This window comes from Patagioenas fasciata, chromosome 16 (assembly GCF_037038585.1).
Source record: "Patagioenas fasciata isolate bPatFas1 chromosome 16, bPatFas1.hap1, whole genome shotgun sequence".
Lineage (NCBI taxonomy): Eukaryota > Metazoa > Chordata > Aves > Columbiformes > Columbidae > Patagioenas > Patagioenas fasciata.
This window is the reverse complement of record NC_092535.1, coordinates 5,572,130-5,596,494: the sequence shown is the minus strand read 5'-3', so window position 1 is coordinate 5,596,494 and position 24,365 is coordinate 5,572,130. Positions and strand designations below refer to the sequence as shown.

General features: G+C 63.0%; 2 protein-coding genes across 9 annotated transcripts; one reads left to right on the top strand and one right to left on the bottom strand.

The window, feature by feature from the left end:
- Positions 1–461: 461 nt before the first annotated feature.
- ZNF335 (zinc finger protein 335) lies at positions 462–10,468 on the bottom strand. Of its 6 annotated transcripts, none has more exons than XM_065849582.2 (28): positions 10,347–10,468; positions 9,621–9,843; positions 9,038–9,311; positions 8,584–8,661; positions 7,457–7,786; positions 7,177–7,311; positions 6,954–7,100; positions 6,608–6,866; positions 6,332–6,509; positions 6,146–6,258; positions 5,959–5,977; positions 5,648–5,764; positions 5,486–5,562; positions 5,205–5,365; positions 4,891–5,114; positions 4,709–4,817; positions 4,552–4,631; positions 4,171–4,451; positions 3,926–4,064; positions 3,468–3,857; positions 3,241–3,383; positions 2,795–2,928; positions 2,244–2,347; positions 2,044–2,121; positions 1,812–1,895; positions 1,595–1,660; positions 1,384–1,465; positions 462–1,197 (listed from the first exon to the last, which is right to left on the bottom strand). In XM_065849582.2, exons 2-28 carry the CDS (start codon positions 9,810–9,812, stop codon positions 1,079–1,081), a joined length of 4,113 nt encoding a protein of 1,370 aa, XP_065705654.1. In that variant the 5' UTR covers positions 9,813–9,843; positions 10,347–10,468; the 3' UTR covers positions 462–1,078. The 6 variants fall into 6 exon arrangements, with proteins under 6 accessions (XP_065705654.1, XP_065705648.1, XP_065705649.1 ...); XM_065849576.2 differs by lacking the exon at positions 10,347–10,468 and adding an exon at positions 10,227–10,291; XM_065849577.2 differs by lacking the exon at positions 10,347–10,468 and having other exon boundaries at positions 462–1,194; positions 9,621–10,009.
- MMP9 (matrix metallopeptidase 9) lies at positions 10,415–24,024 on the top strand. Of its 3 annotated transcripts, XM_071815736.1 has the most exons (15): positions 14,970–15,615; positions 18,744–18,799; positions 19,505–19,720; positions 19,930–20,168; positions 20,511–20,659; positions 20,847–20,975; positions 21,056–21,229; positions 21,312–21,485; positions 21,625–21,798; positions 21,905–22,060; positions 22,149–22,404; positions 22,551–22,690; positions 22,778–22,928; positions 23,035–23,138; positions 23,427–24,024. In XM_071815736.1, exons 3-15 carry the CDS (start codon positions 19,577–19,579, stop codon positions 23,534–23,536), a joined length of 2,100 nt encoding a protein of 699 aa, XP_071671837.1. In that variant the 5' UTR covers positions 14,970–15,615; positions 18,744–18,799; positions 19,505–19,576; the 3' UTR covers positions 23,537–24,024. The 3 variants fall into 3 exon arrangements, with proteins under 3 accessions (XP_071671836.1, XP_071671837.1, XP_065705655.1); XM_071815735.1 differs by lacking the exons at positions 14,970–15,615; positions 18,744–18,799 and adding an exon at positions 10,415–10,509; XM_065849583.2 differs by lacking the exon at positions 18,744–18,799 and having other exon boundaries at positions 15,542–15,615.
- Positions 24,025–24,365: the final 341 nt, after the last annotated feature.

Genomic DNA, 24,365 nt, shown 5'->3' with positions numbered 1-24,365 from the left:
CATGGGCTGGACCAGCAGCCCAGTGCTGGCACCACAGTCCCACAGCCACGGGCTCTGGCCTCACGGAGCTCTTGCCGAAGTTGGGTGGCTCCAGCCCTTTTCCCCCTCCATGGATAATCGCTTTAATGCAAAACCACAGAACTAAAACTCCGAGATTAGCTGTTATAATCACATGTAAACACTCCCAGACAATCCGCTCAGGGAGGGGCAGCGTGTGTAGTTTGGGGCAGAGTTACACGGGATTTGGGCTGTTTACCACTCGATTAAATCATGACTCCAGCCCCAAACCCAGCCTTGCACCAGCTGCCCGGTTCATGGCTGGAGTCAAGGTCACCCAGGCAGGAGGAAGCCAAGAGCACTATGCAGCAACCACCCGGCTCCAGCACCGGGCTGGGGGACCCCAGGGACACAGGGGAGGTGGCAGCAGGACCCAGCAGGACAACAGACCCACCACACATGCACAGGTTTCAATCCCTTTTTATTCATAAGCAGAGTCAAAGCTTGAGAATGTCAGAATCGAACCCCTCCCACAACCACCAACAAACCAACTGCAGAGTTCATGCCTCTTCAGAAGAAAAATAGAGTATCTTCCACCTCCCTGCTCCGGTTCCTCCAGTCCAAAGCCCCGCTGGTGCCTGCCTGCAGGCCAGAGTAGCCAAGGGGGGGTGGCTGCCCCTGCCCCCAGTGTTGCGGAGCAGGGAGCGCGTGGCTGTAGCTGCACAGCCCTGGCACCGCACCCCATCGCTGCGCTCAGCCCCATGGCTCTGCCAGGCAGACGCTGATCCTGGTTTGGCGCACGCAGACGCGATCCAGGAAAAGGGATTTCAGACTCTCAAGTGCAACAGCTATAAAGACCGTCTAACGAGAGAGCGCTGTCCTGCGCGGCCCGCCTCGCCACAGAGCAGTCTCTGCTGGAGACGGCTGCCCGTGCAGGGGATGCACAGGACCCCACGGCACACGGCCATGGCACACGGCCACAGCACACGCCACGGCGCTGGCAGCCCTGAAGCAATAAGGCAACTGCTGGCTGAGGTGACTCCTGCCTGGCCGTGGTCCTGCCCAGCGGGGTGGCCCAGCACTAGTCCGTCAGTGTGATGACATCATAGTGGATCCCCTGCTGCAGCTGCTGCAGCTGTTCAGCCGTGGCCTCGGCGCTGAACACGCCCTGCGCCTGCACCATTGCCGCGTCGGCCACTGCTGCGGAGAGAGGGGGGGATCAGAGCCACCTCCGCCCGGGCCCCCTCTGCACTTGCCTGCCTCCAGGCGTACGACAGCAGCACAAGGGCCACCACGTGTGCACGGGGAGCCGGGCGCTGTTCGCTCTGCATGCACACCAGGGTGCCTGCGCCCGCGGTAGCTGCAGCAGCTCCTGCACAGGCCTACCTGAGACTGCTGAGTGTGCAGCTGCCTCCAGCTGTGCCTGGGTGACGAGCTGCTGCTCCGGTGAGACTGGCATGTACTGGATCTGCAGGGGGTGACCAAAGCCGGGGTGGTCCAGCCACAGGCGCTGCAGCATGTCACCAATCCCCTTTTCCTTCCAACTCCCTCCCTCCACGCTGTGCACCCAGAGCCTGTGCCACACCAACCCCCTCACCTGTGGCTCTGGAAGGAACTGGCCACCCTGCTCATACTGGATGTGGGTGATCTGACCGTCCTGTACCTAAGGACAAGAGCCACAGTGACATTGCGTTAGGCCTCACAGGTATCCCTGCTTCTGAGTGAAGCTGTGACTGAACAGAACAAGCACGAGCCCCACAGGCAACACCACACTGAGCCCCATCTACCACACAAGGGGAGCAGCTGGCGCTCACCTGGATGTGATGTCCCTCTGGCACCACAACGTACTCATGGGGAAGCAAGTGCTGTACGCCATCCTGGGCTATGATATACTGAACCTGCAAACATGGATTCACACCCAAATGGTCACCACTGTCCACCCTCCACATCAGCACAGGGCTGGTTCTTGTCTGTCTTTTGCGCCCATTACCATCCCACCTCTCTGCCCTGCTCCAGCTGCACAGAACCTGTACGTGTGCCCCTCACCTGGTTGTCAGAGGTCACCAAGTGCTGCACGGTCTGTCCGTCGGTGGTTGTGATCTCTTGGATATACGTTGCCTCCTCCTGCGGGTAAGCAGGAGCCCAGTGCTGTTGGGGGAGCCTGGCTGCCAGCCCTCAGGAGGGAGCCCATGCAGCTGGCAGGTGCAGCCGCACAGGGGTAGACGAGACTGATGGGTCCAACTCACCTGGCTGGTGACGCTCTGCTCCTGCGCAACGATGATGTGCTCCTGTCCCAGGGCCTGCTGCAGCTGTTCAGGAGCCAGCACCGCCTGGCCGGCCTGCAGAGCTGCTGCAACGCAGAGAGAGCTGGTGTATGGTTGCTGCCAGGGTCCCACCAGTGCTGCTCCCCAGCAGTCCCCACTCCAGCATGCAGCACAAGACAGGCTCATAGCTGTCAGACACTGAAACAAGCACTGCCAACATGAGGGATACGAGAAGTCACTGTGGGCAAAGCACAACCCCCAAGTCAGGCTGCAAACTCCACTTCCTACTTCAGCCCTAAGCTGCTTGCAGCACCGCTGCTCCCGCAGCAACTGGGACCTATCTGGGAAAACACCGGAGCTCAGCTCTGCACAGACACCCAAGTCAGTGCTGTGCCAGGAGAGCTCCTGCTCCGGCCCTGCCAGGGGCAAACCAAACCTGCACAGAACCTGCTGCACAGAACCTACTGCACAGAACCTGCCCCACAGCCTGGACAAGTCCCCACAGCCAGCCCTGCTCACAGGGACCCTCTTACTCTGCAGGGTGGCCAGCGTGTCCTCGTCACTGTTCAGGATAATGGTCTGCTGGGCAGCAGCTGCCCCTGGCCGCTTCTCCTCCGCGCTGTGCAAACGCTGCATGTGGAACTTCAGATGCCCATTACGGTTAAACCTACAGGAGAAACAGAGTAGGGTGCAGTTTGCCACGGGCAGCACAGGGGTTGTGTGCACCGCACAGACCCCGGTCACGGGCACACAGCCTGCCCCTGCTCCCAGAACATTCCCATCAGTGCCCAAGTTCTGAACGCTCCTGTGCAGAAGTTCCTGCAGACAAAGCTGGGTCCTCCTGCGGCAGGAACTGTTCTCCAGGGCAGGGTCCCCTCTAGCAGGGACAGGCTCAGCTTTGCCCATGTCCTGTCTCCTCTGGAGCCTCAGAGCTCTATGGGATCTCCCGAAGCAATAACAACCCAGTGGCTTGCCTCACCTCTGCCCACAGATCTGGCAGGCGAAGGGCTTCTCATTGGTGTGTGTCAGCATGTGCCTGCGCAGGTCCTTCTTGTTCTTGGAGGCAAAGCTGCAGTGGGGGCACTTGTGTGGCCGCAGGCTGGCATGCTGGACCATGTGGCTCTGGGGACAGAAGGACAAGTGTGGGGTCAGAGAGCCCATTTCTCCAAACTTCTTATTCCAGGGCTGACTGTGCAGGGAACCTACCCGAACCTCCGGCCAGAGTGCGGCTGTGAACGGGCAGTCGGGACACTTGAAGGTGCTGGGCCCAATGTGGGCTCTCTTGTGACTCTCCATCTCTGCTCTGCCTGTGAACATGGCTGTGCAAATCTTGCAGGAAAACTTTTTGGCTGTGGAAATCTTGCATGAGAGCTTCTTGGCTGTGGAAACCTTGCACAAGAGCTTCTTGGCCACACCTTGGAGCGCAGGCCACTTGACCTTTGGAGATGAGATTTCCTGCCCCTCGGAGGCTGGGGACAAGGACGAGTCCTTCGGGAGCTGCCTGGTGACACACTGCACCAGGGGCAACTCGACGCCAGCACGCTGTGCCTCCTGGCCCTCTGCCGGTGAGGGAAAGGCAGCGTCCCCGCTGCCAGGCTGCAGGAGAAACACCCAGTCACACCTGTGCACTTCTGCCCACCATGGGAGAGGGCTCAGCTCCTTACCTCAACGGGAGGGAACTGGTTCCCCGGTGCACCGGATGACACAATATAGTGACTGTTCTCGTCCTTCAGGGCCTCCTCTGCCATCACAGCATCACCCACCACGACTGTGTGGCATGTCTCTGCAGGGTTCTCCCCCTCGCTGCAGGAGAGGACAGTGTCAGGGGGGATCCGCCTCATCCCCACCACTAAAGCTCCTCACTTGAGGTTGGCAGAGCTTCTGCCTCCCTGTGCTGTGCTCGGCTGACCTGTACAGTGTGCCTGGAGCCGGGGCTTCTGCGCTGACGGGTGCAATGATGCTGTACTCGGCCGTCCCGCCAAATGGGACAGTGATCTGCTGCAGCTCCGAGCCACCCAGGGTCACCTCCTCGTAAGCCTCCTGCACTGTGTCCCCAGGCTCTGCCACGTGCAGTGTCACCAGCTTCTGCTGCAGCTGCTCCTTAGAGTCCACCTCTGCACCCTCCTCCTGTGCCTGTGGCTCGCGGTGGGGCTGCGCCTCCCCCGAATCACCTGGCTTCACCACTGCCACCTGCGCGGGGGCAGCAGCTCAGCCGAGGACAGCGAGGTTCTTGCAGAACACCCCTGCAGCGGAGCAGGGCTAGGCAGCCTCCCCCGGCACAGCCTCTCACCTGCAGCTCCCGCTGGGCGCTCATGTTGAGCAGCAGATCCAGCGCCGTCTGCGTGGCCAGCGCTGCCGATCCAGCCACGTCTGCCAGGTCAGGAGAGGGTCAGGCACACACTCCCACCTCCTCCCCATCCTTGCCCCTTCCCCAGTAGCTCACTCACCTTGTTGGTAAATGATAGTGGCTCCTCCCAGGGAATCCTGCGAGAGGATGGGGGGCTCCGCTCCCGGGGCGGCCTGGACCATGCAGTGGGTGATGGGTCCAAGAGGCGTCTGTGTGAGAGAGAACTGACAATGTGGTGCTGGGAGCACCAGGAGGATCCGGGGTGTGGGCAGCGGCACTCACCGGTGGGCTGGCCCCCAGCTCGGCTGGAGCCTGGCTGTGCTGCTGCTTCAGCTCCTCGATCTGCTGCAATGTGAAGAAGGGGCGGCGGCGGCAGGGTGGCTCCTCAGGGTGCCTCTGTGCCCACTCCTCGAAGGAGTCGGCGTGGCGGCACTGCACGTGCAGGCGCAGGTTCTTCTTGTGCTTGGTGGTGAAGTGGCAGAACTCGCAGGCAAACGGCTTCCCCCCTGCAGACACAGGGTCAGGCGGAGGTCCCTGAGGGACGGCGGACATGGTGGAGTGGGACGCGGGGGCACGGGGTGGGCAGCTCCACTCACCCGTGTGCTTGACGGCCATGTGCGAGACCAGGAAGTCCTCCCGGAAGGTGGAATACTTGCAGAAGCTGCACTTGTAGGGCTTGTCATTCATGTGCGACAGCTGGTGGTTCAGCAGGACCTTCTTGTCCTCGCAGACATAGTCACAGAACTCGCACTTGAACCTGCCAGGACAACAACAAAGCCACATGTCACCAGGGCAGCAGGGACTTTCTGTTCCCTGCGAGGGGGAGTAGGGCATGGGCTCTCAGAGGGCATGCCGCAGGCTGCCGCCAGCCTCCCACCTGCGGTTGGCGATGGCCTGGATGTGCGTCAGCAGGTGCATCTTGAAGGTGTAGCGCTTCTTGAAGGACTTCCCGCACTGTGGGGGAGGAAAGCAAAACCGCGTTCACCTCCCATCCAGCCTTGCTCGCTGCCAGCTCTTCCCCAGGCTGTGCCCCCCGCACCTTGTCACACATGTGAGGTTTCTCCGTGCTGTGTGTCTTCATGTGCTGCGTGAGCCTCTTCTGCATGGGGTAGATGCGGTTGCAGACAGGGCATGGGAAGGAGTTCAGCTTTGGGGGCTGGAGGGAGAGCAGGAGGATGAGCTCAGCTGGGGAGGCTAAGCAGCTTCCCCCCCTCTCCCCACCGCAGGACCTGCGCTGCTTTTCCTGAGCCGACGCAGAAACACCGCCCTGAACCAGGCCCCATGTGCTGTGAACACCCAGATGTGCCTCTTCCCACACAACAGTGCTGAGACAATGGCACCCAGACTCACCGGATCAGCTCTCTTCTTCCTGCAAGAGAAAGAACAAAAACCCCTTGTGTGAGCCACATCCCAGCTCTGAGCCCCCTTGTACCCAGACACCAAAACTGCCCGTTTTGGGAAGGGAGCAGAGGAAGGGGCAGTGTCAGTGCCACTCAGCCAGGTCGCAGGACAGTCTCTGGACCGGCACATTCCTCACCTGTCCCGGTTGTGCACCGTGGAGTGCCGGATGACGTCCTTCTTGTACACGCTGGTATAACTGCACTCCTCGCACTTGTAGGGCTTGCTGCCCACATGGTTGAACATGTGTTCCTGCGAGGAGCAGAACTGGCATGAGCTTGGGGCTCCAGCTACTTTCGCGGGGAGCAGGGTGGACAGCGCTCACCTTGAGCGAGGACCAGCGCCTGGAGCGGTAGCTGCACTGCAGACACTTGAAGAGCTGTGGGTCATTGGCCTCGTGCGAGTTGACGTGGAAACGCAGATCATCGTGCGTGAGGAACCGCGAGCCGCAGATCCGACACAGGTAGGGTCGCATCAGAGGTTTGGGGGACTTGTAGTAATACCTGCGGGTGGGAGTGGGCTCAGCGCTGGGGGGTGACCGGGCTGGACCGGCCCTGGGCAGCAGCCAGAGGGCCCAGCACCGCCTAGCACACCCCCTCACCTGTGCCCCATGTACTTGCGGTATTTCTTGCCCAGGAAGCGGCGGGAAGGACGCCCGCGCCGCCGCGGCACCGCATCTGCCTCCTCGGGGCTGGCGTTGGAGGATGGGTCCTTGTTCTCCGAGTCGGACTGGCTGATGCTGGGCTCTGCCAGGCTCTCGCCGCTCCCGTTCTCCAGCCCAGAGGAACTGGCAGCTTCCCCATTCTGCATCTCACGGCTCGGTGTGCTCTGGGATGTCACCAGGGGCTCCACATCCCCTCCTGCTCCAGAGGACACAGCACAGCTGAGTCACGCACCCTCCCCACAGCTCCCGGCAGCTCCTGTACCACTCCCCGCTCCAGCCTCACCCTCAGGCCCATCCTCTAGATGAGGGAACTTGCGGGGCCTCCCCGGGCGCCGCCGTGGCCTCTCCTCGCTGGACGTGGGGATGGTGTGACCGTACTTGGGCTGCCGCCCACGGGGCTCATCCTCAGCTGGGTTATAGTCACTGTCCTCTGGAGGAAAGTGCCCAAAACATCAGAGCCTGAGGAAAGGCCATGCCACGTCAAATGCAGGGAAGACGTGTCCTACCTTCAGGGTCATCAATAGCACCAGCATCCATGATATCGTCCTCTTCTTCTTCTTCAGCAACCTCCTCCTCCGCAGTCTTTGGAGCAGATCCCCCCTTTCGCGGACGCCCTTTCTTCAAAGCCAGAGCTGAACCCGCTGCCGCAGAGAATAGAATGAAAACTCTTCACCAGACTGTACGGGGAACATGTCCTTGTGCTTACACTCCTCCCCTTGTTTCTTCCTCAGAGAGGGCAGAGCCCACCTGTAGGAAGAACGGTTTTCCTCAGGTCTCAGCACACACCTGGCTGGAAGTGCCGCTCTTTCATGTGGTTAATTAGCGTTTTCTTGGAGACACTCTTGTACTGACACATCTTGCACTTGAACTGCTGCACCACCACCACCTCCATCATCTCCTCCAGGGTCTCCATGTCTGGTTGCTCCAGCTCCTCCCCACCGTCCACCTCTCGGGCTCGACCTGGCTGCGCCGGCAGCTCCAGCACTTCCAGCCGCTTGGGAGGCTCCGAAGGGCCGGGCTGGTCGAGGCAGGTGGAGGTGGGTCCATCAGCAGCAGCTTCTATTGCCAAGCTGCTGGCCAGAGCCGAAGTGGCCACCTGGGACACCATGGGGGCACCTGAAACACCAGAACCTGCTCAGCCGGGGCGCAGACCCTGACCTGCCCCCGCTGCCAGGGACAGCCCAACGCAGCTATTGCACTAGTGGGTGGCCAGCTCCTCAGAGAACCTGGGCAGAAACTGCTCTGTAGAATTCCCTTGGCAAAAGAGTGTTTGCTCAGCATAACTTCTTTGAGCTGCGAACCCCTGAACATTCTGCTTCACTAAATAAAATAGGTTACAGGGTCTTGGAGCTGGGAGATAAGGGGAGCTGCAGCCCTGGAGATAAGGAAGGGGCAGAACTGCCTCTAATAGAAGACAAAACAGAACAATATTTTGTCCATTACCAATAACTTATTTTCTCCAGCTGCAGGTACAAAATAGCAGCTGAAGAATTTTGACTGACAGCCGTCTGACAAAAATGCAGAGATCCTGTGAAGAGCAGGCAGATCCCAGTCTCTAATTTTGCAACTGGCTCAGAGGGATGCATAGATGGTGGGGGCTTGGACTGTGGGGGTAGAATTGTCCCAGTGTATTTCTGCTGAGGGCCTCTCTTCAGGAGGCACCAGCTTGAGCTGCTCTACCCTGTGCCTTGCAAATAAATTTTTAGAAAAATTCCTGGAATTGAGTCCTGCCTGAGTCTCTGCTGCAGGAAACTGAGGGAAGAGGAACTTCTCTGACACCGGCTGCAGCCAAACCTGGGCACAGGGCTGAGCACGAGCTCCCAGGGTCAGCGCATCCCAGGGACTCAGGACACCCGCTGCAGCCCCCTCTGGCAAACAGGCTCAGCGGCAGAGGGACCAAGGCGCTCCCTTACCATCATCAGGGCCCTGCAGAATGAGGTACTGTGTCGTCTCGGCCCCGCCATCCTCCACACTGGTCACGGCAATGCAGCCTGGAGGGAAAGGAGAGCAGAGAGGTGAGTGCCATGCGTTGGGGGCTGCAGAGTCACTGCGGTTTTGCCAGGTTCAGGCACAAAAGAGACGAGGAAAGTCCAGTTCCATGGACAGAGCCTGCCCGGTGCTGCTGGCACTGCGGCCAAAGGTGCAGACACACAGAGTGAGGGGCCGTCCAGCAGCCTCAGGCTCCTCAACAAACCCTCCAGCCATTGTAGCAAGCCAAGAAGTGAAGCCCCCACACATCGAGGTGCACACGTCCACGTGTCCATGCTCCCCCTCACCTCCTGAGGTCTGGCGTAGCACAGCCCCCTCCCCAACCCAAGGCGGGAGCCAGCAGCTCTGCCATGCCAGCAGCCCGGAGCTCGCACTCACTCTGGATGATGTCAGGCCCAATTGTGGACTCGATGATTTTGTCGATAGCAGAGCCCAGGTCTGAGGAAGTGGACGCAGTGGAGTCTGAAACGATGGTGGCTCCATCAGTGATGACGCTGGAGTGGACCAGGACTTGCGGGGACTCTGACACCATGATGGACTGGCTCACAGTGGAGACACTGGAGACCAAGGTGGACTGGGCGATGGAGGATGAGTCTGGCAGGTAAATCCGGGGAACAGCATCTGTGCTGGAGCTGCTCTCTGACACCTCTTCCTAGCAGGAAAAAAAAGGCCAGAAGAGCTCAGCTAGGAGATGTTTATGGGGTCAAGAGGGCCAGCACAGCGAGGGGCACTGGTGTGTCACGGTGGAACTGCCAGGAGAGGCACCAGAGCAATTCTCTGACCACTGGTGAGGCCCCCAGGGCTGCTCCTGCTACCAGGAGAGTTCCAGACACCCAGCTGTTGTGACAGCGCCTACGGAGCCGCAGAGCTGCTGTGGAGCTTGGGGTCCAGAAACACCCAGGGGAACCTCTGGAGCCAGAACCAGCTGCTCTCCCTCAACGCTCTCCCCATCAGCTCATACCCCGGAGGCCCTGGCGCTGTCGGAGCTCTGGCCCACGCCGGAATCGTCTGCCCGGGACAGGGGCCCAGGGGCGGCGGCATCGCTGCTGTCGGCAGACACGGCCTCGGAGCTGCCCACGCCGCTCTCGGGGGGCTCCTCCCGTGCCGCCTGCGGGGCCGCGTCGCTGCTGCTCGGCACCGCATCCTCCTCCATGCCCGCCCGGCCAGGGCCGCCTACGCTGCACCTGCGGGGAGAGGCCGCCGCCGTCAGCGCCACCGCTCCGGGGGGTCCCGGCTGCGCGCATCCCGGCCCAGAGACCCGGGTCGCTCTTCGGAGCGCCCGCGGAGGGGCCGGCGGGGCCGCGGCGCCATGGCCAGGGGTCCCGAAGGAACCGGCGGGACCCGCCGCGCTCCCGGGGGCTCCCGGCACCGCCCGGCGCCCCCGCTCCCATCATGCCTCGCGGCCCCGCCCGGCCCTCGGCCGCCATCTTGCTGCGGGGTCCCCCCCGCCGCCTCCGCGCGCGCGCACATGGCGGGGCAGCCCCGGTGCGCCGGGATGAGGGAGCCGCCGCCGCGGCAGGGCGAGGGATCCCGCCGCTGCCGCCCGCCCGCCGGCCCGCGCCCTCACCCGCCCCGCCGCGGCCTCGCCGCGCCTCCGCCGGGGCCGGCATCACGGCGGCCGCCATGTCCCCCGCCCTCGCGCCGCGCAGCGGTACGGCCGCGCGGGCCCCGCGCCGGGTCTACTTACTCCGGCTCCAGACCCGGCCGGAGCGCTCGCCGCCGCCGGGACGCGCTGCTCCTTCCGGCCGCCGCCGCAGCCTCCCGGTACCGAGTGGTGCCGCCCGCGGGCTGGGGGAAGCTTCGGCGCCCCGCCGGGGGACTACTTTCTCCGCGGAAGCATCATGGAGAAGGTGCAGTGACCCTGCGTCATGGCGTCACGAAGCGGCGCCCGGGCCCTGAGCGTCGGCGTCGCGCCGGTTGCATTCGTCACGTGACGAGAAGGCGGAAGTGGCGGTGGCGGGACAGGGATCTCGGGCGGGTTCGGCCCCTTCGCGCCTGCAGCCCCAGCGGTCCCGTCCCGGGGAGGGCGGCTCTGCGGTACCGGCACCGCGCCCGGCCCTGTCCCGTCCCTGTCCCGTCCCGCGGTACTCCCAACTCTGGCGCTTCGCCCGCCGTTCGGTGCCCGTGGCACGGGGCCCAGGGCAGCTCCTGATCCCGTCCGCGGCCCCGATCGGCCCCGGAGCGACGTGGCCGAGCTGCGGAGGCTCCGCCGGGTGTTCCATGCGGGACCCGGGCCCGCCCAGTGGCTGCACAGCCCCTGCCGTTCAGCGCTCTCCCCCCGCTCTGCCGGGCCGGGCGGGGTCGCTCTCCCTTGGGAGCCCAAACGTCGCTGTCTTGGCGGTTCTGCAGTCGAACAGCAGCCGCCGTTCCCTGTTCCCTCTGATTGAACCGTCACCCGGGCTGGATGGTGATAGGTGCCTGGGCTGTCAGCACCTCCCGCACCCGCACGGGCTGGGGCTGCTCCGGCCTGGCCGGGGCTCCCAGCCCCCCTGCCGCTGTGTCCCCGCAGGGCTGCGCTCGGGGCCTGCGGCTGCCCCGGCTCTCCGGCAGCACCGCGGCGTGCCAGCCCTGGAGCTGCGTGCAGCTGTGCACAGAGAGCCCCAGGCTTGGCCCAGCTCCGCACCAACAGCTTTAAGCATCCCCAGCTCGCGTGGCTCCTCACTCTCACTGGGGTTTCTCATGCTGCAGTGCTTGACTGAGAACGTCTTTATCCTGGGTTTTTTTGGAAGAAAGGAGCTGCATTGTGCCTGTGCTCTCCCGAGGCCAGGACATGTTGAGCTGAACCTGTTGCTTGGTCCTTGTACATGGACACACTTGCTGGGTGTGGGGCCGAGGTTGCGTGTCCTAGCCAGGCCCTGGGGCCACTGGGCTGCATCACCTGCACTGCGGCTCCATGCAGAGCAGCCCTGGGCGGGCAGGTGCCTGGTCTCGCTGGCCAGAGTGGCTGGTACAGAGCTGGTGCTGACGCGGTGCCAGCGGCAGGAGGACAGACTGTGTCATCTGGCACAGCCTGCGAGCGCAGAGCTGGCCTGCCAGAAAGCCGAGGGCCGGTGTTGGACAGTGGGTGGGCCGGGCCAGCACTCGGTGTCTGGCTGTGGTGCTTCTCTAGGGCGAGGGGTGGGGGCCGGATCCAGCCCCCCAGACCCAGGCTCTGCTGCTCCCTCAGTCCCTCTGGCACCTCCAGCCCCGGACAAGGTGTCCCAGTGGCACCGTGTGCTGCTGAACCACCACCCCGGTGCACATGCATCTTCTGGCTCATTTTCAAGCTAATTACATCCACCCTCGGCAGGTTTGTGCCTTCCCTGTCCCAGGGAGGCAGCGCCAGTGGGACTCACCCCAGGCTGCGGCAGCAATGCCCAACGGTGATGCGGGTGCCAGGTCCCTGTGCCTGATAGTGACGCAGGTGCCAAGTCGTTGTGCCTAGCCAGCTGCTGCCATCACTGTTGAGTCTGAGCTGAGAGAGACTGAGGAGCTGGGTTTGGTTTGGTTTGGTTTTTTCCATTTCTCCTCTTCAACGCAAACCTGCATAGCTTGGCAGTTGCTGTGAGGGAGGTGAAGCTGGGAGGACACAAGAGGCTCCTGTGGACGTTGTCCCCTCCCCATGCCCCTTCTCTGTGGCTCAGACCAGGGGAGCTGGTGCTGTCTGAGTGCTGAGACATCCCTGTGCTCCCTGTTGGGGAAAGCTCCATCTTTTGGGGGGGCGAGGAGGAGCCCCTGGCAGAAGCTGCCTCCTGGGTGGAGGGAACGGCATGAATCCTGTGGGCCTGGCAGGTTCCTCTCTTTGTGCCTGTGCTCAGCCGCTGAGCCAGGTGAGGGATGTTCCCCATGGATGGTGGCTCCAGGGGCTCGCGCGGACCCTCCTGATGCTGTCATGACTGGTGGAAAGTTTCCTAAAGCTTCCCTGTTCCATGCAGAGGTACCGTGTCCTCTGCCTCACAGTGCTCTACCAGCAGGAGCTTTGCTAGGGTGGTCACCTGCTATTTTTAAAAATACTGCGAGGCCCTGGGCAGGGGTAAGCAGGGAATTTCCAAGCACAGCTCCTCTGATAGTGCTCTGCCATTGCAGCTCCCATGCCCGAAATCCTTTCACGGCCAAAGAAAACAAAAAAATGTCGACAAGAGGCTTAAAAGAATCCAAAAATGGCTGCGGCACATGTTGGGTGTGTGTCCAAATATCTCAATGCAGGGAGCGCCAGGATAGAGACCTTTTGGGAACTGGTCGAGAAGACAACACGACCTCTTGTGCCTGGAGAGCAAAGCGATAAGACTCACGTGGGATCTGGAGCTGATTTGTACCAGGGTTGGAGCGCTGGTACCCATGGCAGTTTGTCCCCCATGCTGCCTGTGAGCTCCCAGCCTCGGTCCCTGTCCCAGATTAGGTGATGGCCGGTGCTGAGCGCGGGGCCCAGCGCAGGGCCCCCCCCGCAACCCGAGCCCTTCCGCAGTCAGGGATTTTGTGTCTGCGCTGTTTGTTCCTCCTTGTTTCCTTTTTTAAAGAAAACATTGCTGGCAATGTTTGCGTAGCTGCAGGGCACGGATCCACATCAACCAGGCTGGTGTTTATATCCCACCTGGGACGGGCAGTTGCATCAGCACATTTTGTAAAACATTGAGCAAAACAGCCCTTGCTGCAGGAAATGGGTTTTTCTTCACCCCAGATTGCTTCACCGCCCAGATCCTTCCCAGCACCGGCGGCTCCCAAGGAGGCTCCCGGGGGATCGCTCCGTGCCGGGGTGGCAGTGAGGAGGACAGCGTGTGTTCGGGGAGCAGCGTCCCCACGGTGCCGGTGGCACCAGGCTCTGCACTGCCAGGGTGTGATGGGAGCGCTGCAGGAAAATACTCATCTGCTGCGGCACCCTGTGATGGACCCTGGGGCACTCCCGAGATAGCAGGAGCTGCTCCCCCTCTCCCCAGGCTCAGGAGCTGACGGAGGGCCAGGTCGAGGCCACTGACCCCAGTGAGATCTGGCAGGAGGTGGCTCACTGGAGCCCAGCTCTGTGTGTTCTGCTGCCGCCCTGCCCGTGGAGGTCCCTGCTCTGTCCGTGTGCCCTGGTGCCCCCAGGACCCTTGGTGCCCTCCTGCTCGTGGCCCCAGCGATGGTGCCAAGCCGTGCGCTGCCTTGTGTCTCGTCCTGCCTGGCCAGAGCCGTGGCTGCCCTTGCCACCAGGCTCTGGGGCCACCAACAGCCACTCCAGGCTGGGTTGGGAGCTGCTGGATGGGAACAGCTACGGCCCTGCTGGCCCCTCCGCACTGCCAGATGCACCACTGCTGCTGGCTGTTGTTTTCCCTTCTGGAGGGATCCTGTGGTTTCCTTCCCAGAACCTGAGACCTCGGAACCATGGTCCAAGGCCGCCGGCTTCCACCCTCTCCTCTGCTGCTGATTCATCACTGCTGGTTAGTTAAAAAAGGATAATCAGCAAATTGCTGAAATATAAGTAAAACAAAACAAGGCAGGCTATGTGTGTGCAGTGCTGGGCCGGTCCCATCGCACACGCGGGGCAGCTTGGCCTCAGTGCTGCCACGGGGGCTCCTGGCCTGCACAGCCCCCCAGCCCTGCCAGGACTCGGCACAGCCGCCCTGAGCCCCAGGGCAGCTCTGGCTGCACTGCTGGTCTGGTCAGTGCCCCCTGCTTCAGAGAGGAGGTCACTGGGCTGTGGGGCTGCTGTGCCACGAGGTACTGGGATGTGCCCTTAGGACTGTGGACACAGCAGCTCCCCGGGGCTGTTGGCTCTGGCTCTGCTCTCCACCCCTTCTTCCCTGACAGCACGGCAGCTCTCGCTGTCCCCGAGGCCCGGCAGCTGCTACTCCTGTGTCCCTGCAGCCCAGCAACTGTCGTCCCCTCTCCCATGGCACCCATGCCTGCAGAAGGGGCTTTAGGAGACCCTGCAGTGGTGCAGCCCAGCAGCTCCCGGCCGTCAGGCTGTTTGCCATTCCTGGCTGCCTGGGCTTTGTCCATATGCCTGTGTTGACAACTGAGCCGCTCTGAATTAATTTGGCAGCGAGCATTAGAACAGTTGTCAAATGTTTTACTGAAATTCGAGCATGTTGCATCTACCACTCTTCCTTCTGCTTCTTGTAGTTTACAATTAAATACAACCAATTTTGCCCATATTTCACCTTCTACAAACCCCCGCTTCTTATTCCTGAGCCGCTTTGTTGCTGGCAACCGGCGGGTTCCTGGCGCCGCGCTGTCCCCTCCGTGCGCTGGTCAGGCAGGTTTGCCGTCATTGTCACACAACTGCTACTCTTCCCGTTTTAGCAGGCAGCTGCTGTGCCCATCTCGCCCCCAGGGAACAAAGCGCTGCCCACCCCTGCTGTGCCGGCACAGCAGCTGTGCCTCCAGGAGCCTGGCCCCATCCTGCTCCCCTCCCAGCCCCCATGGGGTGCAGGAGATGGGCCTGATCCTGTGGATCCCCAGGGCGAGGACAGCTCTGGGTGCCTGAGGGGACAGTGGCAGCAGGGCTGCCCATGAACACCCCTTCCCAAAGCCACCGCAGTTGACAAAGTCTCAGTGCTGCTCCATGCAGCCTGGGGGAGCCAGGGCAGCCCCCGGCCCCTGACATGTCTGAACCACCTGCAACCAGGGAGAGCTCAGTGGAACACGGGTTGGTCAAAGATGGAAGCAAAGGCTGAGCCGGGATGGGGCTCAAGGGGTGAGTTTGGAGAGAAGCAAGTCATGAAACACAAGAGCTGCTCGGTGTTGGGAGCTCTTGCAGCCCTTCCCTGGAGCCCGGGGCTACCTGGGGCTGCTGGGCTCTCTGTGCTGCTCCCCGGCAGATGCGGCAGTCTGGGCGGTTTTCCATCTGGATCGAAAACCAAGGCCATTTCAGAGGTCTCTAGTTTCTTCAAAGAGGCTGACTGGTTTCTTCAATCTCTTCCCGGATTTCCCGACTGGAGCACTTCCTGGCAGCCAGGAGTGTGGTTTCCTCCCGATCCAGCAGAGGTGAGCAAGCTCAGGTGAGGGCAGGGCTGTGCTGCACAGCGAGGGCTCCGTGTGGGCTCTGTGAGGCACAGGGTCCCCTCTGCCATTGGCATGGCTGTGTCTGGCAGGCTGGACGCCAGCCCTGCCACCCCAAGGAGCAGAGCACAGGTGGGAGATCCCGGCTCCAGTGTCCCCAGGGAACCCCAGCAGATGGGGGGTTTGTGGGGTGCCAAGGGGCTGGGGAAGGTGTGGAGGGATGATGTTCCAGCCCGATGCAGGGGGTGACTATGCCACCCACCTGGGTGCCGTGTGACAGCCGGGGGATCCACCATGTGCTGTTAGGAGCTGGGATTGGTGATGCTGCATGGTGAAACTGCAGCGCTGGTTTCAGTGCCTGCAGGGCAGAGGTGACACCGGCTGCGTCATCCTCCTCATCCTCACCCAGATGAGCAGCTGTGGGGAGCAACGATACTGGAGCTGGGGACAGGATGAACCTCCCACCTGGGCAAAGGGGCAAACAATTTGCAAGAAGCTGGTGAGGGGGTGGGGAGTTTCCCAGGTGAGACATGGGCAGGCAGATTCTGGCAGGGCCGGGCAGGGTGACGAGCAGGTGCACCCACAGAGCAGGGGACACGTGGAACCGGGCAAAGCGGGGCCGGCAACGCTGCGGGGCCGTGGCATGCAGCACACTTTGCCAAGAAGGGTCCTGGGCGCAGCTGGAGGATGTGACCCAGCCCATGCATGGCCTGGCGGCGGGGCAGCAGATACGGGAAGTGTGTGCAGGAATGTTGTTTCTGTCTGGAGCCCTTGAGCAGGAGCAGTGGGGCTTCCAAGCCTCTGACGCACAGCTGGTCCCTTTGCCTTCTTCAGTTCTGCTCCCACGCCAAGCATCCCAGTGCCACTGCGCCGTGGGGCAGGCGGGTGCTGGCGGGGGTGGCAGCTCTGCTCCCTGGGCTCAGGGCACTGCGGAGCTCATGGCATGGGGCAGCACTGGACTTGGGGTGCTGTGCTGGGGCTGGGGGCTCATGCTGGTGCCCTGCATAGCAGCCAGGGCTCCTGGCTGTGCCAGGGGGTCTACCAGGCCTGAGCGGTCCCTGCCCTTTGTACTGGCCGTGCCTCCCCACGGTGCCAGCGCTGTGCTCTTCGCGACCCGGTGCTGTCTCACGCGCACAAGATGCTGACTCCCTCCAGCCTCGCTTCCCCTTGCCACTGCACACTGCCGCGCTCCTGCCCTGCTCCTGCATCCCCCACTGTCCCCTGCGCAGCTCCTTGGGTGCTCAGCTGCAGGGCAGTGACTGTGACAGCTGGGTGTCCCCTTGCCCACCTGCTCCTGGGCTCTGCTTCCAGCTTTGCCACCCCGGTGCACCCCATGACTGTGACTCTCGGGCCTCTCCCCTGGCCGGCTGGTGCCAGCACTCTCCCTCCCTCTGCTCGCTTGAGCTGGGGGAATGGAGCTGGGGAGGATCTGGGCTCAGCTCAGGGATTCCTGTCTCCGTGCAGGACCCCCAGACCTCGCTGCTGGCCCATCTGGAGACCCACAGCCTGGCAGTGGTGCCACCATGTCCTGTCAGCTCCTTGGGCAGGGACCCAGGCAGGTGTCCACCCCAGTCAGGGTCCCAGAGCAGTTTCCCACAGGGGTCTGCCTGACGGTGGTCATGAGTAAGGGCGTGGGAAGGGGCTGCAGTGGCTGTTCCTTCCCCTTTTGGCAGCCGCAGTGGTGACAGCCAGCCTCGTGGCTCGGGTAGCAGCTGGGACCAAGGATGTCTGCGTGGGTTTTTCCATATCATTTGTCCTCGCGGGGCTCTGGGTGCAAACGGGGCCCCTGTGCAGATACAGGCTGAGCAGAGCTCCTTGGTGGTCCTGATGTCCCTGGCAGCCAAAAGCCATCCCCTGCACTGTCCCTGCTCCCCAGCACTCCCCTCTCCCACCAGTAGCTGCCCTGAGCACTCCGGACAGCTGTTGGTGCTGGGGAGCTGTGCCATAATGAACTCCTGGCCAGAGCTGCCCCGCGCGGGGCTGGGGGTGCCTGTGGGGCTCATGCTGGCAGTGCCAACCCATCCCCGTGGAGTTCCCCTGCCCAGCGCTGAGGCTGCTGGTGCTCCAGACGCGGGGGTTTCCCTCCTACCCCGGCCCTGCCCTGGCTCCCTGCAGAGCCTCCAGAGAGTCACCAGAAATTCCCCCACGCTGGTGCCATGAGGAAGCTGGCGAGCGAGGCCATGAGTCAGTGGGAGAGGCTGGGCCGGGAGGCAGAGCTGTGGCCAGCAGCCCCCCCAGGACCCCAGCTGTCCAGCTCGAGGGTGCTTGAGGCCATTGGCCACGGACCCAACAGTGCACTCCAGAGCCAGCCAGGGCCAGGCACGTGGGGGCTGGCGGGATGGGCTGTGTGGTGTGTGGGGCTGTGGCTCTTAGCTCCTGCTGCCATTGCTCACTCCCAGCCCATCCCAGCCAGCGCTGCTCAGGGACCTTGGGACATCTCGGCAGAGCCCCATCCTCACCTGGGGAGCTGCTGCCTCCTGCCTTGCAAGGAGCTGGGCTGCACATGAGGGGCAGAAGGGTGGACTCCGTTGGGGGGAGACAGTGGGGGTGTCCTGGCTGAGGGGTTCATGGCCTGCGTCCCACAGGACGGGACTGTGTGCAGGCACCATGGGCCAGATGTGTTTGTCGCGTCAGGGCGCAGGACAGGGGATGCTTATGGAGCAACTTCCTCCGCCTGGGAACCGGGGATGCTCTTGCATGGCTGTGGTGGGGAGTGAGGCAACCCCGCGATTTCTCAGCTCCGCTTCCTCCTGGGGGGGCTCGCACTGCCTGTGAGTGCCTGGCTGTGGCCCTGGTGTGTGTTTGGCTCAGCCAGAGCCGGGGCAATGCAGGGAGGGGGTGGCTGCAGGGGCACAGGCTGGGGCCCCAGGGAGCGCAGGGCAGCAACAGGGCTGGGCTGGGGAGATCGTCCTGCTGGGAGCAGCTGAGGGCTCAGGGAGGTCCTACAAGGCTGGGCTTAGCAAGAGCTGGGGTAGGGGGACCTGTCCTGGGACCCGTATCTTGGGCAGTGTTGCTGGGCTACACTGGCCCTCCCGCCTCCCTCGCTGACGCTGCACCTTTCTCTCCACTTTGCCATCTGTTTTCCCCTCGGTCTTTCTCCCTGTTTGCTTTCCCCTTCACCACTCAGGTTCCCACAAGCGTCGGCACTTTGGGAGAAGCAGGAAAACACACGCCAATGGCGAGGTTTGTGCTGCGCCAGGGAACTTGAGTCAGCAGAGCCCTGCGGAACAGCCAGCAGCAAGGACAGGGCACCCCATGTCCCATGGCACGAGGGGCTTGGCAGTAGCCATGGGGTGATGAGCCACAGGGACCCTCTGTGCCAGAAGTGCTCTGCCCACCGGGGTGATGCAGCTGCGATGGGGATATGGGGATGGGCGCCATGTCCCAGTGAGGGCCTGAGAGCTAATGCACAGCTCCGGTGCAGAGGAGGTGCTAGTGCTGGGGCTCTGGGCAGCTCTGCCACCAGCTCTGCCTGTGCAGCCCTGGCAGCTGCTCTGGTCCCACAGCTCTGGCTCTGGCAGCATCAGCCCTCAGCTAGCAAGCTTGGTGTCGGCTGGTGCAGTGACATGGCTGCGGTGTCCCGAGTGCCTGTCCGACCTCCATGACCCACTGCTGTCCCCGCTGCCACCACGGCCATGGAGCTGGCAGAATGATGCCCCTCGCTGCTGCCCTGCTGTGGGGCAGCCAGGCTGTGCTGCATCCCAGCACAGCCCCTGGCCGCTGTCCCTCACACCGTGCATGGCTGTGGGACCCAGTGTGTTTAGTAAACAAGGTGATGAAACAGTTAAGGCAGGAACAGAGGAGCCTGAGTGTGTGTTTCGTCACCGTGGGAAGGGATGGTGCTGGGGGGTCTGAGGATGACTCACTGCCTCCCTGATGCATAAATAGGAGCGAGAGCCCAGCAGCACCAGGAGCAGAGCAGCAGGGACCCAGCACAGCCACAGCCTTCCTGCCACCACCATGGCCCTTGTCCTACTGGCCCCACTGGCCGTGGGGCTGCTGGCCCTCTCCTGTGGCGCAGCCCCTCTCCAGAACAAGCCACGGGCACTGGTCACCTTCCCTGGGGACCTGCTCAGCAGCCTGTCAGATGTGGAGCTGGCCGAGGTGAGGGGAGCACGGCCAGACTGCCCCTCCTGGCACCCTGAGCAGCTCCTGGAGCGGCAGCGCGGCGCTGTGGGCCAAGCTCAGTGCCGCCCGTCCCCCTGTGCCCCGGGGGCTGCCTGGCCTGGGGGTGGGCGCCAGGGTATGCGTTGCCCAGGGCTGCCCAAGCTCCCTCCTGCCCTGCTCAGCCCTCCGGTGCCTTTCCTCTCCAGAGCTACCTGCTGCGCTTTGGCTACACCACAGAGGGGGAGGCGAGGACAGGTGACAAGCAGGTGTCCCTGAGCAAGGCACTGCGCAAGATGCAGAAGCAGCTGGGCCTGGAGGAGACAGGGGAGCTGGACGCCAGCACGCTGGAGGCCATGCGAGCCCCCCGCTGTGGTGTCCCCGACGTGGGAACCTTCCTCACCTTCGAGGGGGACCTCAAGTGGGAACACACGGACCTGACGTACCGGTGAGTCTCTGCCCCAGGAGATTAGGCTCATGCCCGCGGGGCAATGGTCCTCAGGTGATGCAGACGGGCTTGAGGGTGCAGGCAGGGCGGCAGCCTCGGCTCAGCCAGGCAGCACAGCCGGGTCTCAGCAGAGCTGGCCAAGCCAGCACAGGGGCAACATCTGCTCCCTGGTGCCCGGGAGAGCATCTGAGCCCTGGCCTGAGGGCAGTGGCCGGCTGCTCTGCCCAGCCGTGCCAGCGCTGCTGTCCCCTCCTGGGACAGGGACATGTCCCAACCGCATGCCCAGAGCAGAGTCACTCTTGTGGCACGAGCTGGGACCTGGCAGTGCTGACCCCCCTGCAGGGTGATGAACTACTCCCCTGACCTGGACCGTGCTGTCATCGATGATGCTTTCAAGCGGGCGTTCAAAGTGTGGAGCGACGTGACGCCCCTCACCTTCACCCAGATATACAGTGGCGAGGCAGACATCATGATCATGTTTGGCAGTCAAGGTGACGTCCCGTAGCAAGGCCAGGACCTGGCTCAGCCGCGGGGACATGTGCCCTGCCTGGGGTTCTCACCCCTGTCTCTTTGGGCACACAGGGGCTGCACAGGGTTCATGTGCTCAGGACCGTGTGCGTGCGGGGCATGTGGGGTCTCCTCTCAGTGGGCTGGCTCTGAAAGTGCTTGTTCCCGCAGAGCATGGGGACGGATACCCCTTTGATGGCAAGGATGGGCTCTTGGCGCATGCCTTTCCCCCAGGTCAGGGGATCCAGGGTGATGCCCACTTCGATGACGATGAGTTCTGGACGCTGGGAACTGGCTTAGGTAAGGGCAGGGCCTGGAGGGTCAGGGGCCTGGTGGTACTCACCCCAGACCTGTCACTGAGCTGCTTCTCTCCCGAGCAGTGGTGAAGACCCGCCACGGGAATGCCAATGGGGCCGACTGCCACTTCCCCTTCGTCTTTGAGGGCCACTCCTACTCCCGGTGCATCACGGAGGGGCGCACGGACGGGCTGCCCTGGTGTGCCACCACCGCCAGCTATGACCGGGACAAGAAATACGGCTTCTGCCCCAGCGAACGTGAGTAGCAGCAGCTGTGGCTGCAGCCCCTGCCCGGCCTCACGGGTGTTGGGGGCCACCCTCACCCCTTCTCACCCTGCAGTCCTCTACACCAACGGTGGCAACAGCGACGGGTCCCCCTGTGTCTTCCCCTTCATCTTCGACGGCACCTCCTACAACAGCTGCACCACGGACGGGCGCTCCGACGGCTACCGCTGGTGTGCCACCACCGCCAACTTCGACCAGGACAAGAAATATGGCTTCTGCCCCAACCGAGGTGCGAGTGGGAAGGGGTGTGCAGGGTGGCTGATCCCCAGCCTTGGTGCACAGGGTGGGCTCCCAAGGGCTTTTGGGGCTGTCCTGGGTTCTTCTGGCATGGCCAGGGCCAGCCTCACTGACGCTACGCTGTGCTGCAGACACGGCGGTGATTGGCGGCAACTCCCAGGGGGACCCGTGTGTCTTCCCCTTCACCTTCCTGGGGAGGTCGTACAGCACCTGCACCAGCGAGGGCCGGCAGGACGGCAAGCTCTGGTGTGCCACCACCAGCAACTATGACACCGACAAGAAGTGGGGCTTCTGCCCAGACAGAGGTACCAGCCCCCCTGCCCGTGCCCTCCGGACCCACCCCATGGGCGTCATAGTCCCTGGCCAGCGTGTCCTGTCTCACCAAGTGTTGAGGCCAGCACTTTATTCCAGGTTACAGCATCTTCCTGGTGGCTGCCCATGAGTTTGGGCACTCACTGGGGCTGGACCACTCCAGTGTGCGGGAGGCCCTGATGTACCCCATGTACCGCTACGTCCAGGACTTCCAGCTGGACCCGGATGATGTCCAGGGCATCCAGTACCTCTACGGTGAGCAGCTACACTGCAGCTGGTCAGGTGGGGGTCCCGCTGTGCTGGGCCAGCCCCCAGCCTCACACCCTCCCCTGTTTTTGCTCAGGTCGTGGCTCTGGCCCTGAGCCCACTGCCCCTTCACCTGTGCCCACTGAGGAGCCCCAGCCTGTGCCCACTGAGGAGCCCCAGCCTGTGCCCACCGAGGCTGGCAGTGCCTCCACCACTGAGGAGGAGGAAGAAGAGCAGACACCGGAGCCCACAGCCCAGCCCATTCCTGTGGATCCCAGCCGGGACGCCTGCATGGAGAACAACTTTGATGCCATCACAGAGATCAATGGGGAGCTGCATTTCTTCAAGGATGGGTGAGTGGCAGTGCCCAGCACCTCCTGCCCTGGTGAGTGCCAGGGTGACAAGAGGGAACAGAAGGACATGGGGCTGTTCCAGGGATGTGGGGGACAGGGAGCTGTGCCAGGCCAAGGTTACCAGCACGGCTGACCTTCCCCACCAGGAAATACTGGACCCACTCATCCTTCTGGAAGTCAGGCATCCAGGGTGCCTTCACTGTTGCAGACACATGGCCCGGCCTCCCAGCTGTCATCGATGCTGCTTTCCAGGATGTACTCACCAAGAGGGTCTTCTTCTTTGCTGGTGAGCTCTGGCCCTGCCGCCCTCAACGCTGGTGCTGCGCTGGCAGCCTCGGGGCCAGCTGGTTCTCATGTTCTCTCCCTGCTGCAGGTCGGCAGTTCTGGGTGTTTTCTGGCAAGGGTGTGCTGGGCCCGCGCGGAATTGAGAAGCTGGGCATCGGGAAGGAAGCTGCCCGCATCTCAGGGGCCCTGCAGCGGGGCCGCGGCAAAGTGCTGCTCTTCAGTGGGGAGAGCTACTGGAGGTGAACAGCTCTGGATTGCCACAGTGGTGCCCACTGGCTCCCTGCAGTGAGGGGCTGGAACAGGGGAATCCCAGCAGCCTTCAGCACAGCTCTTCTCTCCCCACAGGCTGGATGTTAAGGTCCAGAGGGTGGACAAGGGCTACCCCCGTGCCACCGACGATGTCTTCACCGGTGTCCCCCTCGACGCACACAATGTCTTCCTCTACCAAGGTGAGTGGGGACCTGTTGGGTGGGGGCCATGCTGTCACCCCCAGGCTGCCCTGAATCTCCTGCAGACAGAAGCTGCCCCTCCATACCCAGTGCAGGGCATGGGGCTGCACTGTGGGGATCGGCCCTGGGGCAGGGCACACCGTCTGCCCTGCAGTGCCTGTGGTGGGGCTGGCAGGGCCCGTGAGGGGACCAGATCCCCATGCGTCCCTCGAGTGGCTGCTAGGTTGGATCCCCGCATGGCTGGCCACCTGCTGACCCTCCGCTCCTTCCGCCTCCCTCCTCACCCAGACAAGTACCACTTCTGCCGGGGCAGCTTCTACTGGAGAATGACACCGCACTACCAAGTGGACCGGGTGGGCTACGTCAAGTATGACATCCTGCAGTGCCCCGAGCACTGAGGACCTGACTGGCTACCTGGCTCCAGCCGGCGTACTGCTTCTTGCCCACTGCTCCCAACCACTCAGTTCCCATCTCACAGCCTGACCCCCCGGGGCATCGGGGGCCGCACAGCCTGGCAGCCGTGGGGCAGCCCCCACTGAGATGGCAACTTTGCCGTCTCCTCGACAGGAGGGGACAGGGAGTCCTGGGGTTGCCCCTAGTGGCGCCCTGGCTGGGGAGCAGGACTCTTGCTGCAGCAAGCATGGTGCCGCCTGTGCCAGCGCCGGATGTGCCGCGCAAAGGCGTTTGCCTGGTGCAAACCGCACACAGATCTGTAACGACTTTGTCTTTCTCCTGAGCCAGCCGTGCTGGGTCAGGCTGGATTCCGCTGGGAGGTGGTGCCCGGGGACTTGGCCAGGTCAGGGGCATGGGGCTCTGCCTCCTGCCTGCTGCCCACTCTGCCAGCCTTCACCTGCCCATTTTTAATAAAGACAATCCTTTCGATACAGCCTCCGAGTCCTCTGTCAGCTGGCTGGGGCCACAGCATAGCAAACACCTGAGGTGCCAGGCCGGGGGCATCGCGCTAAGGTGTGGGGAGCCAGCGTCGGTGGGGAAGGGGGCACTGGGTGGGGGGGCTGCAGCCAAGCGCCCCTTCTGCTGAGGGCTTTGAGATCCCTAAGGGACACTGGGGCCCACCAGGGAGGACGTGCCCCGGTCCCAACATCCCCCGCCACCAGCCCCACGCCCTGTGCAGCCCCCGTGCCCCGCCTCCCCTTCAGAGCCCCTCCTGCCCCAGCCGGTCCAGACCCGTCCCAGCGCGGCCCGAGGAGCGCAGCGGGGCCGGGGCCA